Below are 13250 nucleotides of genomic sequence, written 5' to 3'. Positions count from 1 at the left end.
TGTTCGGGGCTCTCTCTCTCTCTCTCTCTCTCTCTCTCTCTCTCTCTCGCTCTCTCTCTCACCGACTCTCTGAATGTATGTTAGTAGGTCAGCGGTTGCATAACACGAAGCTTTGGCTGGCTCGTCACGTTTTTGGTTCCTCCCCTCTCCCTCTGCGGGGAGAAGGGAGGAAGAGGAGGAGGAGGAGGAGAAGAGAGAGAGAGAGGGGGGCGTAGATAGAGAGGGGGGGGAGGGAGGTAGGGCTCAGAGACTCACAACTGACGGAGATGTAGGAGATATCCATAATAAGGTTACTAGAGAGAGAGGGAGAGAGAGAGAGAGAGAGAGATAATACATTCTATGGATCTGTGGAAACACTTTTAGAGACAAGCCTTGAGCCAGAGGGGTGGATATAAATATAATCCATTTCCCCGTCACAGTTGGTGCTTTGGAAGAAGCAACCCGTCATCCCATTCACACAGGCTATAAATTACACCAGACTTCCAGACTTTGTCTTGTAGCTGTGACACTCAACCCACATCAAGGTTAACCCTCAATATGTTACGCATTAGGCCACGGACCCCATTTCTATAGTTAGATATGATTTTGTCCATGTGATTCTCTAATGGTGCTCATGTCTTGTCCGATCGTGAAGTTGAACTATTCATCATTTTGCTTTCGGTCCCTTGGGGGTCCCCAAACCCCACGCTGGCCTGACTGTCCAATTGGCCTACATGGCTTTATCGCTATTGTTTTATGGTGGTTTCACACCATAAAACAATAGCGATGTGTGTGTGTGAGGCTCATTCTCGCTGCTTCCATTGCCCTCTGTTGGCCTCCTGGCAGCACAGGCCAAAGCCCACGTGCACGCAGCAAGGTCACGGTGTGACCAAGCCACTTTGTTTACTCGCGATAAGGCTTTTGTGTACAATCCCCAATAGTTAAAAGACAAAAGGACAGATATCGGCTGCCGCCGCGTTCCTTTTTAATTTTCGAGAGGTCCCTGCGTACCGGTCCACCCAAACCCAAAAGGTGACCACACTCCCACACCCGACGACCCACACTTCTGTGACACACTTACTAACGTCGACAAGGTCTTGTTCTGCGAAGTGAGTTGTGTGTTTGCGACTACGACCGTGCGGGAGGTGAAAAAAAAACAACTGTTTCCTCCAGACATCCTTATTTCCTTATTTCCTTCAAAGCGCAGAAGTCATGGGGAAATTGTGCACCATTATGAGTCATAGAATCATGTCGGATCATGCCACGTCTCTCTCTCTCTCTCTCGCTCCCTTTCTCTCTCGCAAACTCACTCTTTCACTGTTTTGTTCTCTCTCTCTCTCTCTTCAGCACACCTGCGGTACACAGAAAGTGCCTGGAAACAGAATTATTTGAATAATAAGCGACTCATTTATTTCTACTATACTGGTTAGGTATATTACTATATGCAGCTACACCGGAATAAGTGAACACCTGAACAAATGTTCAGACCTCCCCAATAATATCAACTTATGATCAGTTACCACAATATATAAATATGCATACAACATATTTTTCAATCATACATATTGTTTATGTTCATATCCTGTGTCTCCTTGTCCTGCTCACCTATTGCACCTGACCCAGTGATCTACTATACCGCTATTCTATAGTTTCATAATACCGCATTGCGTAAGGTCCACTTTGCATGTGCGAGGGAAAATCACTATTCTATTGATATGATCCATGTAAGTGTAAGTAACTAGAGTAGTCTCCGCCCTCTCTCCCGCTCCTATCATTTTGACCGGTTTGGATCTTCTGCTTCTTATCACAAGAATCATTGCGAAGGCTCCGCGATGAGGGACGCCCCCAGTAGCCCCTCACCTCTGAGATACGGTTTGGATGACATCACCGCCCGCCCGGAGACCGCACCGGTGTGTTTAGTAGGCTGGGTGATAGCAGCCGTGCAGCCTGGAAGCACCGGCGAGAAGCGGCTCCGCGTGCCAGACGGCCAGCCTGCGCCGTCCCCGCTCCAGACGCCGTGCCAGGGTAGCGGCCTCGCCAAATATCCGGGCTAATGAATGCGCCCTGCATTACCCGCACGGCGCTGCACGGGAGGCTGAGAGGAAGGGAGTGCCGGGGGGGGGACGGATGCTTTGAGGAATGATCCTGGAGTGGATGCGTTCATTGTTATTACTGTACGTCTGTTCTCTTCTCCCAGGCCGTTTGACGCTGGCATGAGAGTGGATGGATGGATGCGATGGGTTGGGTTGGGCGTGGGCCAAACTTTCCTCGTGGTTTCAACTTTGCCTCGGATTTCTGCCCCCTCCTCTACGTATTTCTTCTTTCTTCCATTCACTTCTCTCTCTCTCTATTTGTAAGTCCACATGACCATTTTCGCAATATTTTGATTTAACGGCACGGCACGCAATGAAATACTTTTACTAAGGGGGTTAGTGGTGGTTAAACAAGCTCACATTAATAGCAGCTATTATTCCACATCATTGCTTAATTTAATATTAGGCCTCTCATCACAGATTTTTTTTCCATTGTTGTCCCCTGTTAAACAAAACCAGGAGCTTCTTTCTTGTTTGTTCTCCATTCAGCACATTCTGCTTTCGATTTTTATTCTTTTGCGCTGTACCCGGTTGCTTTTCTGCCATGCGTGTTTGCATAAATTACCATCCAGTCTAAACCCGCACACAGTGGAGGCCCAAATCCCCAAACCGAATAAAAATAAATAAATGGCGGACCTCAATATGGGTCGTGATTCCTCTGCTGCACTCCCTTCCGTCCCGCTGCTCTTTGTTTGATTCCCCAGCTGCATGAGACCAGCACAGGCAGAGGCACTGGCCGTGAACTTGGAGCCCCCTCCCCCATTCACCCACTCCCTCTGTCTCCGCATCCCCACCCCGTGCACCCCACCCCACCCCGCCATCCTCATCCCCATCCCCATCCCTACCCAACCCCTCAACCGTTTCCCCCTTCCAGCTATGTCTGCAAGGGGTTCCCATGGCAACTGTCGCACTGCCTGCCTAGCAACAGGCTTTATCCTCTCACTGGTAAAAAAAAAAAAAGGGGGGGGACTCACAAAATAAATACATGTGTGTGTGTGTGTGTTTGGGGGGGGGGGGTCGGGGGGGTCGGGTGGGCTGCGGTTTTTAAGGGTGCACGGCAAAGGGGGGGTGTGAGCCTGGTAGCTGGTGGTGTAACAGCGGCGTGGTGCAGTAACAGCTTCATTAAATCACCCTCCCTTGCATCCACACCTGCACCATCTGCCTCCGACACGCCGCATCCCCTCTCACTCTCACCACAGGCCCTCCTGATTCATGTCCCCCTCTCTGTCTTTGGTCTGAGCACTTTCGCCAGGTTGACCCTTTCATGCGCCTCTTCTTTTGGGTTCGGGTCTGACTTCCAGTGGGATGTTTGCTCCGCATGTAAAAACAGGCGCCCGGTATCCATGGGTACCTTGGAGGATACATGCTGAGCTGTAGGGATAGATGAATGAATGAATAAATAGAGTGCAGGATTTATTCCCCATAGATATATATATACTCCTCTTGAGTGACTAAATAGACGGATAGACTATATACTGTATACACAGAATATATACATACATACATATATACTGTAAATATAGTCCATCCGTCTATTTAGTCACTAAAGAACAATGAAGCAATATGCTGACTATCACTTAAAAGGTTACTGCAATAATAAAGCAGCGTGTTTTACTGGGTGAATAGAGGTTTGCTTCCCCCTGGTGGCTGAAAATAAATCTCCTCACTCACCCATTTGGTAACAGCATTTTTATTGTCGTAAAGCTTTAGATGCTACAATACTTTTGCCTCAGTGATATGCGCGTTTGTGTATGCCTGTGTGGTGTTTATGCCTTCATTCATGCCTGTGTGTTTCTACTGGCATTGCGTGTCCTGGCATGTGTTGAATAAAATGATGACAAATATACAGTATCTTTTCAACCAAATGACTACAACAATCATCCAGACTCTGGAAATCTGAAAATCTTTGTCAAATTCAAAGTCAAAGTGTTTTATTTATCAAATGCACAGTATCACACAGGATCATTCTGACCAGTACATTGAAGAAGGTATTATATTATTAAAACGAGTCACAAATAACGGTAAAAAATAGCAAAAATATGACAAGAAAAGCAAAACTATACTAAAAAAGAAAACACTAGCAGCAGTTCCGGAGAATTAAAAAATGGGGAATAAAGCATGTGTATCCTGGTGGTTATAGCCAAATGGAGAGTATGACTGGACAATAAATAATATAAATATTGAATGTTATAAATATAAAGTGAAGGTGTGCCGATGAATATGTCCATTTCATTTAGGTAATGTACGCTGAATGTACAAGTGACCATACGATATACGACCATATGTTGAAGTGGTCATGTGATCAATATGATCAATAAGATAAGTATTGGTGGTTGAGAAGCCTGATGGCCTGGGGGAAAAAACTGTTTGTGAGTCTGGTAACGTCTACCAGACGGCAGCAGCGTGAACAGTCCATAGCCTGGGTGGCTGTAGTCCTTTATGATTTTCCGTGCTTTCCCAAGGCATCGTGATGACGTGACGTAGATGCCTTGCACGGAGGGGAGATGGCAGCTGATGATGCACTCTCGCTGTCTTCACCACCCTCTGGATGGCCCTGCGACCAGCAGCGGAGCAGCTGCCGTACCAGGCAGTAATGCAGCCGGAGAGGATGCTCTCAATGGTGCATCGGAAAAAGTTGGTGACATTGCCAAACTTGAGTCTTCTCAGGAAGTATAGGCGCTTTTGTGCAGTTTTTACCGCCGAGTCTGCTTGCCTCAACCAGGCGAGGTCATCTTTGATGTACACACAGAGGAACTTGAAGCGGGAGACTCTCTCCACTTCAGCTCCATTGATGCGTATGAGAGCGTGACCCCCTCCACTGCTGCTTCCTGAAGTCATTTCCTTATCATCGCCTTAGTCTTGCAGATGTTGAGAGAGATGTTGTCCTGGCACTATGTGGCCTATGAAGTGACTATGAAGTCACCGACCTCCTCCCCGCGGTCTCATCATTGTTGGAGATGAGACCCAGGACGGTGGTGTCATCTGCAAACTTAAGGGTGATGTTGGAGCTGGGTTTGGCCACAACGTCATGCGGGAAAGAGGGCGTACAGGAGGGGACAGAGCAGCCGTGAGGGGCTCCGGTGCTTAGGGTCAATGCAGAGGAGGTGCGGTTACCAATGCTCACCACCTGGGATCTGCCCGCCAGGAAGTCAGGATCCAGTTGCAAAGGGAGGTGTTAAAACCTCGGATCCTGAGCTTGGGAAGGAGCTTAGCAAGCACAAAAGCGTTGAATTCTGAGCTGTACTCTACAAACAGCATCCTTTCGTATGTGTTTCTCTTATCCAGGTGGGAGAGGGCGGAGTGTACTGTCAAGGTGATGGGGTCGCCTGTAGATGTGTTGGGGCGGTATGCAAATTGAAGGGTGTCCCAGGTGTCAGGAAAGGAGGAGCAGATGTCGGGGATTGCAGACTGGTTCAGGGAGAAGTTGAATATAGAGGTAAATAAATCTGAGGACACGGCCTGGAATGCCATCTGGCCCTGGTGACTTCCGTAGGTTTAGTCTTTTAAAAGCTCTCCTCATGTCAGCCGTCGTTAGGCGCAGAGTGAGTCGTCCTTGTCCTCAGCTAGCCTCCCAGTAGGACTGGTGTGGCTCGTCTCAAACTGTGCGGAGAAGGCGTTGAGCTCGTCGGGGAGAGAGACGGCGGGCTGGGCATCACTACTCTTTCTCCCTTTTGTAGTCTGTCATGGATCGCAGTCCACACCACATGCATCTGGGGTCAGAGCTCTGGTAGTTAGACTCCAACTTGTCCCTGTACTCTCTTTTGGCATCTCTGATGGCTTTGATTGTCATATCAGTGGATGGTCATATCTGGACTTCCTCAAGGCCTCCAGGTCCCCAGAGCTATAGGCAGAGAGACAGCTGTTCTGTATTTGTGGATAACAGTGGTCAAGAATCTGCTCACCCAGGGTAGGAAGTTAATGCGCTAGTGAATAAGCGTTCTCTAGTCCATCGAGTACTCCGTATTCCTCCAGCATGCGTTTTCTGCGCCTGCAGGGATATGTAGAATGCTGTGATTATAGCGGAGCTGAATTCCAGAGGGCGGTAGAAGGGCCGTGCTTTTATAGTTAAGAGCTCCAGGTCGAGCAGTGTGTTGTAAGTACTGCTACATCCGATCCCCAGCGAGAATGAACCATAATGCAGACCCCTCCGCCTCTACCTTCACCTGACTGCGTAGCTCTGTCTTGACGCTAGATGGAAATCCAGGCAGGGTAGCGGCCGAGTCAGGCACCGTACGGTCTCGCCGCGTTTCAGTAAACACCAGCACGCAGCAGTTTACGATGTCCTGCTCGAAGTTAAACCCATGAGTGTAGTTCATCCATTATATTGTCCAGTGATTGAACATGTGCAAGCAAAATACTCAGTCACGGCGGATTGCAATATCTTGTCCGAGATCTGCATAGGATACCGGCATGTTTGCCTCTTTTCTTTCTCCTGGGTCGGCATGTTAGTACTACTAAGTTGAGAAAAAGTCTGTGTCCAGTGAAGATCATACTGTAAGAGCGACGGTGCGGTGTATACAAAAATAAAAACAATACAATCAATAAATAAACAAAAAACGATGTTCTGAATGCAGAGCCATTAACAGTACGGCCTTCCTACACCGGAAGCAGAATTTTCTTACAGTAATGTGATTCTTCCAGGCTATGTCTAGTTGTATGCATCCCTCGAAACATGTATAATAATAGATCCTCGCTTTCCCCAAGCCTCTAATAAAAAAAACATCCCGCCAACCACTGTCTGTCGCCCTGTCTGTCTGTCTGTCTGTCTGTGAGTCAGTCAGTAGTGTATGTCTGCCCCAAAGAGCCACTGGCAAGACAGCACCTGCCAAACGCACAGCCCCACTCCCATCTGCATCTGTCAGCACTAAAACACAGCACCCCCTCCGCCCTTTTCTTCCTTATGGACTCTTTGAAAAACATTATGCAACGGGGATATTTCTTCCGTCCAACTGAACCATCTGACGCATGGCTTGTGTCGTCTCATCGCTCTCATGTTTCAAGTAACGTCTGACTTGAAGCGCGGATGGATCGCAAGCTCAAAATGAACAAATGTCTTTGATTACAGGATCCCGTTCCTTTAATGACAGGGTGTGATACGTTGCAAAGCCTTGATGGCGTAGTGATGGACGGCGTGTCATCATCAGAAGCTTCCAGGAAAAGTCTGCGATAAAAAGATAAATGCTTACACGCTTTCAAGAAGTGTTGTCAAAGATTTTATTCACACGTACAAAAATCTCTATTATGTACAAATGAACACTTTTTTTTCTTTTCCTCTCAACTCGGTTCAGTGAACAGAACAGTGCAGAGAGTAACCCACCATGTCTCCTGCGGACGCCGCTCACACACAAGTCATTGAAATGGAACATGTAACACTCCAGTTACGGTGTTTTCACACACAGTTCAGACTACCTACAAACATGCAGCTTGTTTTTGTGAGATCTCTCAACGTAAGGGGTACACACCCGAGCTTTTCTTGCAGCGTTTTAAGAGGGAGCTTTTGACAGCCAGCCAGCTGCTGCAGCCGCTAGACGTTCCGCGGTCCGTCCGTCGCTGTGTTTACATGTTTAATAGCGTCTCAACACGAGGGGCGGCTGGGGTTCATTCACGGTTGTGGAGTCGGTGTCAGACGGCTTATTAATAACAACACGTCCCTGCTAAAAACCTGCTGGCTTAGTTCCAATCCAATTAAGTTGCAGCGCACTCCACAGGGCACCAGCATACAGCCACCAGGGCCATGTTGGGTTTTTTGTTGTTGTTGGGTTTTTTTTGTTACCTGTATCACCGTCTGGGAATGAGAGGTAACTTGTGGTAGAATTGTATGTGTAGACAGATAACCATTGTGTAAAAGTCTTTGAAAGTTGGCACAGTGATAGAAATTAAAAAGGAATGAACGGACAATTTGATTTGACTCCCGGTTGTAGCCACAGCCTACACCATAGAAATGTGGGTTACTAAGCATTTAGGGTTATTAACATTTGCATCTTTTTTTAATGAGATGACAGCTTGAAAACACATAACACAAAACAATACAACATTTGAAATACAAACAGTACAAGATATTAAGCAACATTATTACAAGTAAGAGAAAGAGCTTTTATATAGTGCCTCCCATTTGTGTCCAGTCATTGTGTCCTCCCACATTCCCATTTATCTATGCTAAATGTCCGACAAAAAAAAAAAAAAATTGATCATATATTGTTTTTTTTGCAGTCCGCCGTTCAGCAAACATTGATTGAGTCCCTCAGTTGATTTTGGGCATGAGCTGTTCTGTGAAGAGCTTTTTGAGCTGCGCCACCTCCTCACTCAGCGAGGTGAGCTGAGAGCGGAGGACGCTGTTCTCGTTCTGGTACTGCCCCTCCGTGTGTCCCGGGCCTGAGGGATGGAGGCCGTAGTCGCCCCCCGGGGTGTTGTAATGAGGGGACTGCTTCCCTTTCCTACCCTGCTCCCCCTCCACTTCCTGCTGCTGCTGGGGCCAGGGGCCCGTGTGCCCGGCTCCTGCGTCGCTGCCATCCACCCCCTGTCCTTTGAGGGTCTCTCTAGGACCTACAAAAAGTGAAGGGCTGCGCCTGGTGCCGTTGGCGTCCCCCGCTGCCGCCTCGCCGCTCTCCCCGCAGCCGGGCATCTTGAAACGCAGCTTGTGCGGGAGGTTCTTCATCGCGTCGGCCGTGTCGGGCTTCAAAGAGAAGAGCGCTGTTGTTGTTGCTGCTGCTGCTACGTGGTGACCGTGGACGTCGCTGGGAGAGTGGTGGAGCTCGTAGCTCAGCTCCTCCCTTTGTGGCGACAGCTTCCCGTGGTCGCTCATACGGTCCTCAAAGAAGATGGGGCTGCCCACGCTGGAGCCGGCAGGGGTGGAGAAGCCGGAGTCTTCAGACATGTTGCCAGCATCCCTACAGCCTCGGACGCTTAACTGGGCCGACTGGTTACTGAGGTGCGCGACTGGGGAGCCCGAGAGGCCTCCATCTGCCCTGGGGAAATAGTAGTGAGGAGGGGGGGCGTGGGGGGAACAGGGGGATGTGGTTAGGGGGAGGATAGGGGTGTTGGAGGGGTCTTTGACGAGGCCAAAGCGGAACTTCAGGGCCAGCAGCTCTGCCCGGAGACGGGCGTTTTCCTCCAGCAGAGCCAGGACGCGGTTCTCCAGGACCATGTCGTTCACGCGGCGCTTCTCCCTCGAGCGCTTGGCGGCTTCGTTGTTCTTCTTCCTCTTGTCCCAGTAGCCGTCGTCCTTCTTGTCGCTGGGGATGAACTCGCGCTTGCGTCGGAGGGTCCCGGCGGAGACGGGGCTCTCTTTGCGTTTGATGGCAGAGGTGTGACCCAATAGGGAGCGGGCCAACAGGCTGCTAGACGTCAGGATGGAGACGGCCTCATCGGTGAAGGACAGAGGACCCCCTCCTCCCCCGCCTCCACTGGGGGCCATGGAAGACTCCAGGGTTTGCAACACGCTCACCTCCTGCTGCCTCCTCATCTGCTTGGACTCCTCGTCAAACATCGTGACAGGTTCGCTCATTCAGTCTTTATAATTTTTCGTTTTTTCCCCTTTCGCTTTAAACTTCTTTCACAGAGTTAGTCTCTCTCCTTGAAAGGATCTTTGGTGCAGGCTGGTTACGTCGGGACCTTTGGAAGTCGACGGTGCAGAAACAGGGCCACCTGGTGGTGAAAGAGACGCAACAAACAGTGAGGTGGTGGTTACGCAACACAGTTATTATGTAACCACGTTACATCTCTCCACAGACCTCTCTTCCTACGATAACATCGCAAGGAGCCGGTTTGGTGGGATAAACCAAAGGGCACCAACTCATCCATTGCCATACATTGCAGAATACATTGCAACATTGATTATGATTTGTACTTATAGGAGGGATATTAAAGTTTACATATCAATTTCACCCATGTTCCTCACCGAGCATCACCTGTTACTCGTGAGAATATTCCACTTGTTCAAACTCTATTACGCATTTTAACTTTTATTATGTACAATACACGGACACTTCACTTCCCGTCTAAATGGGAGTGGACCGCTGTGCGTCCCTGTGTGTTTTTCAGGCACGCGTTTATTTCAAAACTTCCATCAAGTCTTTCATCAAGTCACACAATGAGACGAGGGATCAACCGGTTGCCACGTGATCACTGAGATACACGCAACAATAATAAGATACACGAGTGTTGATCGCTTGGCGGGCACATTTGGGTCAAACAAGTAGGTCAGCTGGCATTTTAGATACAGAAATCTTGTTATTTCAGAATAAATAAATAAACAGAGTTGGACAGGCTAATATTTAGTAGTAGTAGTAGTAGTAGTTCAAAATGTGGCTTTGCAGGATTTATTTTACTCTTCATCATCATTATTATTATTATTATTATTATTATTATTATTATCGCTTTCTATTAATGGGAAGCGCTTTGGGTTGTTTTGTACAAATACACTTAAAGGTTTTTGTTATTATCTTTATTTTTTCCTACGGTGACTGTATAATAACTTACGTACATACATACATACATATATTTAACTTAATATATGTATGTATGTATGTATGTATGTATATATATATATATATATATATATATAATATATATTTCAAATAAAAACTTACCTGCGATGTTTTAAGCTGATGTATAAATGCGATTCTCCGAACGTCTTGAGTGAAAAAGGCTCCGTGTCGTCTCTCGAGAAGCTCCGCTCGTGGCTTCAGGAAGCGGCGGCGCTCGTCTCTGCTCCACTTGGAAAGCCGCAGCTCCTATTTGTAACCTTCCGCGTTTAGGTTCAGCCAAGGACGCCGCATAGCCTCGATCGAACCAGCAGCGGGGCCCTATTTGAGCGCGCTGTGTGTGTGTGTGTGTGTGTGTGTGTGTGCGTGCGTGCGTGCGTGTGTGTGTGTGTTTGCGTGCGTGCGTGCGTGCATTGCGCCCTCCCCCCGCTAGGGAAAGCTCCGAACGCCTTTCACACAACGTTACAGCCGCACAGGCATCACCACCACCACCACCTGACCTCTTTCGCCCCCGTGGTTCTGCTGGGGTAATCTCATAACAATTAGGTAACGTTGCATTCCCCCCCCCCCCTCCCCTCCCCTCCCCTCTCTCTCTCTCTCTCTCGCTCTCTCTCCCCCTCCCCCTGTTGCACAAAGTTTCAGTGACTGATCCACTGTTGGGTAACAGCTCTAATCCCCGGGTTTCATAATCAGATTGCAAAATGAAATAATGCATTTCGGGACGCTCTCTCTTTTTTTTTTTTTTTTTTTTTTTTGACGGACTTTAAAGTGCACTTCAGCCCCGACTCAGGCTGCCGTCTCCAGAATAGAGTGACCTGGCGTCGCTCTTCACGCTGTACCGCACGGCGTTTCTTACCCCTCGTCCGCGATGTCCCACTTTTTTTTTTTTTTTTTGGCTTGGCCCCTTGTTTTGAAAAGTCAGACCACTACAGGGCAACTACTGGCTTTTCTAAAAAAATCTGCCTTCAATTCAGCGGCCGCGACGAAAGCAGGGAAGGGCCGCGTTGGACGTCAATCAAACGGCGCGTCCGCGGGTCACCGCGCGGGTTGACCCCGTCACCTGACTCTGCCGCGCCCGCCGTGGGCGAGACGCCGCAAAGTCCCAAGCCACGCAGAATATGATGGAAACCGAGCAGAAAGAAAAGGAAATGCAGCTTCAACTGGGTGAAGCAGGTGGAAGGTTTTTTTTGCTGAATTGGCCAGAGTTTTTATTTTCTTATGTAATAGGAATAGGACGTGAAGCAACACAGTACAAAATATAAATGTTAATTTTTTAAGTTAGACCGACCAACATTTTTTGACTGCCTCTCAGCATTGGTAATGTGTCCCACTGTCCCCACACAAAACATACCCTTTGTCCCACATTTGGTTTGTTGGCATCGAATGAATGCTCCTCAGGCATCGGGCGTCATTCAAACAGGTTTTTGTAAGATTTTCGGTACGTTGTCAAAAAGAACAAAGCTCCCATTGTGGTATAATAACCAATCCACCGCTTACGGCTCATCCGAGCATTACCCGGCTTCATCTGAAACCACCGAAAGTGAAAGAACGAAAGTCTCACAGAATCACTTTCTATTTAAAAAAAATGAGTCCCTCCCTCCCTCCCTCCCTCCATCTCTTGTAACATGAAAGACACCATGCAGAACGATATGTGTCACCAGCCCTTATGAAATCGGAGGCAAATGCCTACCCAAGTGTGTAGCCTGACCCAGTTACGCTGGGCCTCCAGTGCAGAATGGTGACAGAGGAAGGGGCTGAACACAAGTTAACATAACTACAGATTTATGAGGCCCCCTCAAGTCACAAGGCCCTGGACTGTGGCCCCCGTGTTGCCTAAGTCCACCTCTGCCCCGAAAGGCATGCGAAGGGAAGGGGAATATTTAGCTTGTTGACGTTTTGTCGAGCAGAAATCATTTGTCATATCAGGAGCTAATCGAGAGGACTGTTCCAGACGGGTGTGGGGTCCGCCGGGGGTTGTTTTTTTCTTTTGCGTCTCAACGTGTAACAAGTCCCTAGGGGACGGACGGGCTACTTTTCGTTGAGGGAAAAACAACGTTTACGGCCCATCTCCGTTTACGCCCCCCCCCAGCCCTCCAAGGTCATGTGGTGGGGGGGGGCATGTTCGGTGCGGGGGGCCGGCCACACTCATAAGCGAACCAAGCATCTGCGTGTCGGCGTTCATCGTTTCTCCAAAGAAAACAAATGAAAACAGTGTTTTTATTTCAGTGGAAGCCCCATGCGTCACGTGCTGCGTCACGCATGGCAGCGTGATTACGTGTTTTTAGTCAAAATGAATATTTGGTCATAACATTTGAAGTAGTTAATAGTGACTAATAAATAAGTGCTAGCTTTCAAATAGCTTGTGAACCCAACATTTTATCTCTAAACTAGACATGGAATCACCTATTGTTAGCCATTGAATGAAAGCAGAAACTAAACTTCCCCTCGTGTGAACCTGACAATTGAGAGAGAACCTTCTACAGATACTGCAGTGATTTGGTTTTAGGTCTTGGCTACGTCCTTTATTTTTCCAGAAAGAACCAAAAGATAAAAATAAAACATGAATTCTAATGGGCCTTTGAAGGCCCTCTGGCTTAATAATCAGCCAGAGAGAAGAGAGACAGATTGGCGAATTGCACAGATGCATCTTGGGGGACTGTAATTTCTCCTCAACCCACTCCAACGTGCGCGGCAG

The 13250-nt window shown here is 48.2% G+C and overlaps 1 protein-coding gene across 1 annotated transcript; it reads right to left on the bottom strand.

The window, feature by feature from the left end:
- Positions 1–7272: 7272 nt before the first annotated feature.
- Positions 7273–10864, bottom strand: nfil3-6 (nuclear factor, interleukin 3 regulated, member 6). The gene is made up of 2 exons (XM_080009055.1): positions 10661–10864; positions 7273–9716 (listed from the first exon to the last, which is right to left on the bottom strand). The coding sequence occupies exon 2, from the start codon at positions 9574–9576 to the stop codon at positions 8314–8316; it is 1263 nt and encodes a 420-aa protein (XP_079865181.1). The 5' UTR covers positions 9577–9716; positions 10661–10864; the 3' UTR covers positions 7273–8313.
- Positions 10865–13250: the final 2386 nt, after the last annotated feature.

The sequence above is a fragment of the Zeus faber genome, assembly GCF_960531495.2.
Source record: "Zeus faber genome assembly, chromosome: 11".
Taxonomy (NCBI): domain Eukaryota; kingdom Metazoa; phylum Chordata; class Actinopteri; order Zeiformes; family Zeidae; genus Zeus; species Zeus faber.
This window is presented reverse-complemented; position numbering and strand designations above follow the sequence as displayed.